General features: G+C 41.5%; 1 protein-coding gene across 1 annotated transcript in view; it reads left to right on the top strand.

Moving 5' to 3' along the window:
- LOC104527916 (lymphocyte antigen 6E) overlaps nt 1–1,681 on the top strand; it is a 3,592-nt gene extending 1,911 nt beyond the window's left edge. The window contains exons 2-3 of the mRNA XM_010171759.1: nt 776–895; nt 1,473–1,681. Coding sequence (XP_010170061.1) covers nt 776–895; nt 1,473–1,681 — 329 coding nt within the window. The remainder of the gene's footprint in view (nt 1–775; nt 896–1,472) is intronic.
- Nucleotides 1,682–5,319: the final 3,638 nt, after the last annotated feature.

Raw genomic sequence — 5,319 nt, 5'->3', positions numbered from 1 at the left:
TCCTTCAGTTATGAATCCACCTCCAGGGAACAAGACCACATGTGCCTGTGTTTCTAGCATGACCAGTTGGTCAGCCTGGAAATTTAACTCAATTTACTTCAGTTTTGTTTAGAAATATAAATCCTACCTCCTTCTCACTTTGTAATAGACCTGGCTCAGCTTTGCTAATAATAACACTGAGAACATGTTGTTCCAGGCACTGGTAGAAATAATCTCTCTATTGTCCAGAGCAACCTCTCCCAGGGAACTCCCTTTAACATGGCTCTACGCTCAGTAATTTCGCTTACAGGGATGTTCTAGGCTTTAATTAATTCATGTCTGTACAGCGTTTTGCAGGTACAGTCTGAAAATACTAAAAGCTAAGATCTCACCTGAGAACAATGTGAGTTCATCTTCTCTTTGCCAGAGCTATACTAGACCCAGCTGAGCAGGTCATGAGCTCTGTTTTTGTGGGTTAGCTGTCAATCAGGCCAATGTGGACCTGTTGGAGAGAGAAAGAAAAGTCACCTGAGTGCTGCTCAGGCTGAAAAAAATGTAATTTCAGGTTTAATCACTGAAAATCTCAAATAAAGAAGGGAAGCTTGGTTTGTTTTGTTTGTTTGCTTTTTAACTTTAATTAATCAAAACCAGCTTTTTATTTCACTTGTCATGAAAACTTCTTTGTAACATACTTTTCACCTTGTATTTTCCAAGATGGGACAAGGCTTTTAACACTTTTTTCCCCAGAAGGGCATTGGTGGAAACTACTAATACGTGTCATGTGTGTTCTTTCCAGCTTCCTCGCTGTTTTGTTACACATGTGACAACGAGCACTCCAACTGGAACTGTCTTAAAACCTACAAGTGTGAAGACCATGAGAAATACTGTACAACCACATACAGCTCTGCTGGGTTTGGTGAGTACCAACAACACCTTAAGGCTTTTATTTTATTTTATTTTATTTTATTCCCTGCAGAGAAACTGGTGGGAAATAGGTTTTTTTAGGGCAGTAGTTGGTCTTGTTGGAAAAAACTGACCGCTGAGGTTTACGGATTACAACACATAATGTGTGTGAATCCACCACTTGTGGTATGTTCCTCACCACCTTCTGGCAGAGCTGGGTGGAGCACACAGATTGTCAGGACCAGACCCTGTTGCTTGATCTGAGAACTCACACAAATGCTTTGTGATGGAGAATGGAAAGAGGTTGGATGTAAGTAATGTAGTTTTAGAAACCAAAAATGCATTGGCAGTGATTTTTTGCTGTCCTACAGGAAGTATGGTGTGGGTTTCTATCAAGGACTTTCTGGTGTCATGCATTTGATCCAGGTTGTGTGGATACTCACCCAGCACTCATCAAACCTGCTGATAGCTCTTATTGCTGCATTGCAAATTAAGCATAGTCCAACATACCTCCTCCTGTTGTCCTCTGGTCAGCTCTTGCAGAAGAAACTTAAATCACAGCTCTTCTCTCTTGTCTATTCTCCATCCAGGTAAGGACATGGGACACCGCATCACCAAGAAATGTTCTGCAGATTGTCCTGAGGCTAATGTGAACTTCGGTGTGGCAGCTTATTCCACCAAATGCTGTAGTACCTCCCTGTGCAATTTCAGTGGTGCCAACAGCATAAAAATCAGCTACGCCGCAATGTTCCTGGGAGTTGTGGCCAGTTTGATCGGTGTCATCAGGGCAGGATTGTGATGAGGGGTGGGACCAGATGTGACAACCCAAGAATCTACAAGGTATTCCCCAATTGAGAATCCAATACCATCTGTCAAGTGTCCCCAACAGGGTCTATGCTACCCTATATTCTCCAAGACATTGCTTCACAACCCATCCACAAAATGTCACGGCACCATAGCTCCTATTTTTTCCCCTGTATCATGTGTTGTTTTGTACTAATTTTCCCTGGGAAAGCTCTTTTGATAGCATGTGTGTGACAATTGTCAGACAAAATAAAGATTTATGTTATTCTAGAGTGTGTTTGCTATATCCACACCAAGATCAACCTGAGAAAACAGCTCTGCCAGAAAGGACTGTAGTCTGAATCTCTACTTCACATTGAATTCCTCTTTTTAGCACCTGGGTGTCTTCTCCTGGCTGCCTTTCTCAATTGACTCAGTTGCATCCAGCAGCTCAAGACAGACACTCTATAAAACCAGATGTTCTGCCTGATCACTCAGTGCCAATGAATGAAGGTGTCAGTCTGGAAAGGTTAAAAATATTTGTGTTGTTCCCACAAGCAAGCAACAGCGAGAATTGTTTTGCAACTGCTAACACATGGGACTGGAGGTTTGCCAGGTATTGGTTGCATTCCTGGCTGCACTGCAAAATTCTCATGTGATCCCTGCAGGGTGGATGGTTTTAGCTTTTAAAATAGGTAAAGGGACCACACCAAGATACTGGAGATGTCTAAGATGAGGATGGTGCTGCTGGAATCTTATGGAAAGAGGATCTCCATGTCTGTTTGGGGAAGATGCTGCTGTCGAGGTGATTGCTCATGACTTCCCTGCAGGGAGAGGGGACATGGGCAGAAAAAGCCTGGCAGGGGCAATAGGTGTTTGATCTAGTGGGAAGGTCTCTGCTTCTTCCCTTTCCTCTGTTGCTGCTGCATTTCCAGGCTTGGGGATGGAGGAGATAGGGTGGAGATCCCCTTCAGCTCTTGGAGGAGAGGAGCTATAGCTAAGATGGGCAAAATACATGTGCTCTTGGAACTGGAGGGTGTGCAATTCCCAGCTGAGCAGTTTATAAGTGCAGTGCTTCATTTTGGAAGGGTTCATATAGAAGTGGCACCTGGAAAAAAGCCCTGATGTTTGCAGCCCAGTTGGATTTGAGGGGAGTCCTGCTCCACCAGTGTTCAAGACAGGCTACAAAATCCCCGTGGTTCTGTGCAACGGGGAGAAACTGCAGTGCTGGCTGAAGGCTGTGAGCATGGGATTATGTTTAATCATCATTTAAAGATTTAACTTCTGGGCAAGGAGGATGTTCTGACATTTATTTAAGTATGAGATGGGCTCATATTTAAATGAAGAATGGTAGTGTTGCAGCACTTCCGTGCTGAGGGACCAACAGAATCTTGAGGTTTTTGCACTTCTTCAACTTTTCCCATCACTTTTCCTATATGTTAATCACAATAATTTCTGAAATTATTCCCAAAGCGTTTGGCGAACTAGAAAACCTACCTTTAGTAAAAACATCTGAATTTCACCGTTGCTTTTAAATTTCAGTTTTTGTTTCATGAAAACTACACATTTTCACCAAAATAAAGAAACTGTTTGCCCTTCTTACATGACAATTTCAACCACATTTAGAAGATGAGCAAAACACTCTCCTTCTTTCTCCTTCCCTTCATGTCAAGGGAAATAAGTCTTTTCACCTCATCCTCCACTCCCAGTTAATTCTCCTGTTACTCTTTCCAAAATTCCCCTGTTACTCCTTCCAAAATCTTCTTGAAGTTCATAGCTTCCAAATACTTGTAAACTATCATATTATCTTCTCCTTTGCCTCTGGTGTCCTAATCATCTGTGTCTTTTCTACCCCTATGGGTTCTTTTCAATCTATCCCACCTGGCACCGGTGAGGGATGAAGATAATAGTAATATCAGAGGGACATATGGGACCAGTTGGAAGAGTGCAAGACCATTTAATGGAAAACCTTGACTGTCAGAAATCCTGCAAGAACTCCTTTAAGAAATACAGCTTTGCCATCTCCAAATCTCAGCAGCTTGCAGGAGATAAGAGATATTTTAGTTTTTGCTTAGATGAGACTACAAGGGAGAGGGGGGGGAAAAAAGTGCCTGGCTGAGCTGCTATTTCTGTACCTGGATGCTGTTGGCTGAAATAAATCAGAACGTGGGCTGCTTCTGCAGCAGAATGGCATCGCCTTGTGACTAGAGCCCCCTTTTCTGCTATTACCTCAAACAGTCAGCAATAAAAAAGTTGATTTATCAATAAAGACTCATGAAATCTCTTCTGGACTGGAGGAAATAAAATATTTCACAAGGAACAGAGGGTTTCACTGCCTGTTATGGAAGGTGCCAGCTTCTGTTTTCCTCCTGCCTGGTGCCTTACAAAGGCATTGGTCTTATGAAGCCAAACAACACTCCTCCTTTGAGCTTTCTTGGTTAATTGCCACCTCTGTTCCAACTGAGTTTCATGCTCTACCTATTGAGAAAGCAGAAGTTTCCTCACCTTAGTCACACAGTTTTCCATACTAACAATATTCATACATTCAATTTAGAGATGCTGGAAAGAGTTACACCACTTCAAGAACTGGGCATGCCTTGTCGATGAGATAATGGCTATAGGTGGGTCATATTGGAAGCCCAAATATTTAATAGGAGATAGAAATCTGAGCAACTTTGAGATTAAGAAGAAAGGGAAATAAAACAGATGGAGAGCAGCAAGGGGCAGAGTCGCTGGCAGAGGCTTGGGGCATGCGGGTTTGCTCCTGCAGCTTGAGCGTCATGTGAAAAGGATCCAGCTGGACCATTTCTGGTACCATGCCTCTGTCCCCACAACTAGATGACAGAAAGACAACAGTGGGAAGAAAAAGCAAGAGCAATCAGAAGAAGAAGATGGAAAATAATCTGATTTTATACAGGGAGATAGGATGAAACATAATAAAAAAGGAGAAATAAAGAGCACTGTCTGGAAATTCAGTGGATTTGGCATTTCACTTAAGTTTGGCTGGCTATAATTATTTTTTTTTTTCTGAAGACTTAATGAGTTGAGATCCTTAATCAGGCAATCCCTCATTCTCCATACTTTAACTGTTTGGTTTTTTTTTTCCCTCCCTGACATTTATTTTTTGTAATTTGTGAAAAAAAGTCACAGCTTGTTCAATGTGACAGGAGTAGGTGTTATTTCTATTTTTTTAAAGTGATCATTTTCATTGCCCAGTGGAATTTATTTTCTAATAAGATAACATTTTCCCCCTCATATAAAATATATCCAATTTTTTAACAGAAACATTTATGTTTTTGAACTGCTGTCTTATAAAAAATAAGCCCACAGAAAATGCTGTCTGGTCCCCTATGAAATGCAGTGGAGGGATACTGCTCTTCTGATCTAGCTGCATTGACAATCCTGGGAGACATTTTGTAGAAGATTCAATTTCAATTTTAAATTCAATCAATTTCCATACGCACTAAAACAGTGCGTGAGGACAGGATCTTTAAGGATGCAGCCTGCTCTGAGTCTGAAGCTGGCTTGGAAAAGGAAAACATTCCTTTTTTCACATGAATACTATTTTGTTTTTGTGTTTTGCTTTTCCTCCACTTACCCAGAATTAAAATAGAAACTGTTGCATACTCAACAACCAGATGAACAAACTGCATT

Source organism: Antrostomus carolinensis, unplaced genomic scaffold (assembly GCF_000700745.2).
Source record: "Antrostomus carolinensis isolate BGI_N321 unplaced genomic scaffold, ASM70074v2 scaffold22617, whole genome shotgun sequence".
Classification (NCBI taxonomy): domain Eukaryota; kingdom Metazoa; phylum Chordata; class Aves; order Caprimulgiformes; family Caprimulgidae; genus Antrostomus; species Antrostomus carolinensis.
Note: the sequence above shows the minus strand (reverse complement) of the source record. Positions and strands in the feature narration are given on the sequence as shown.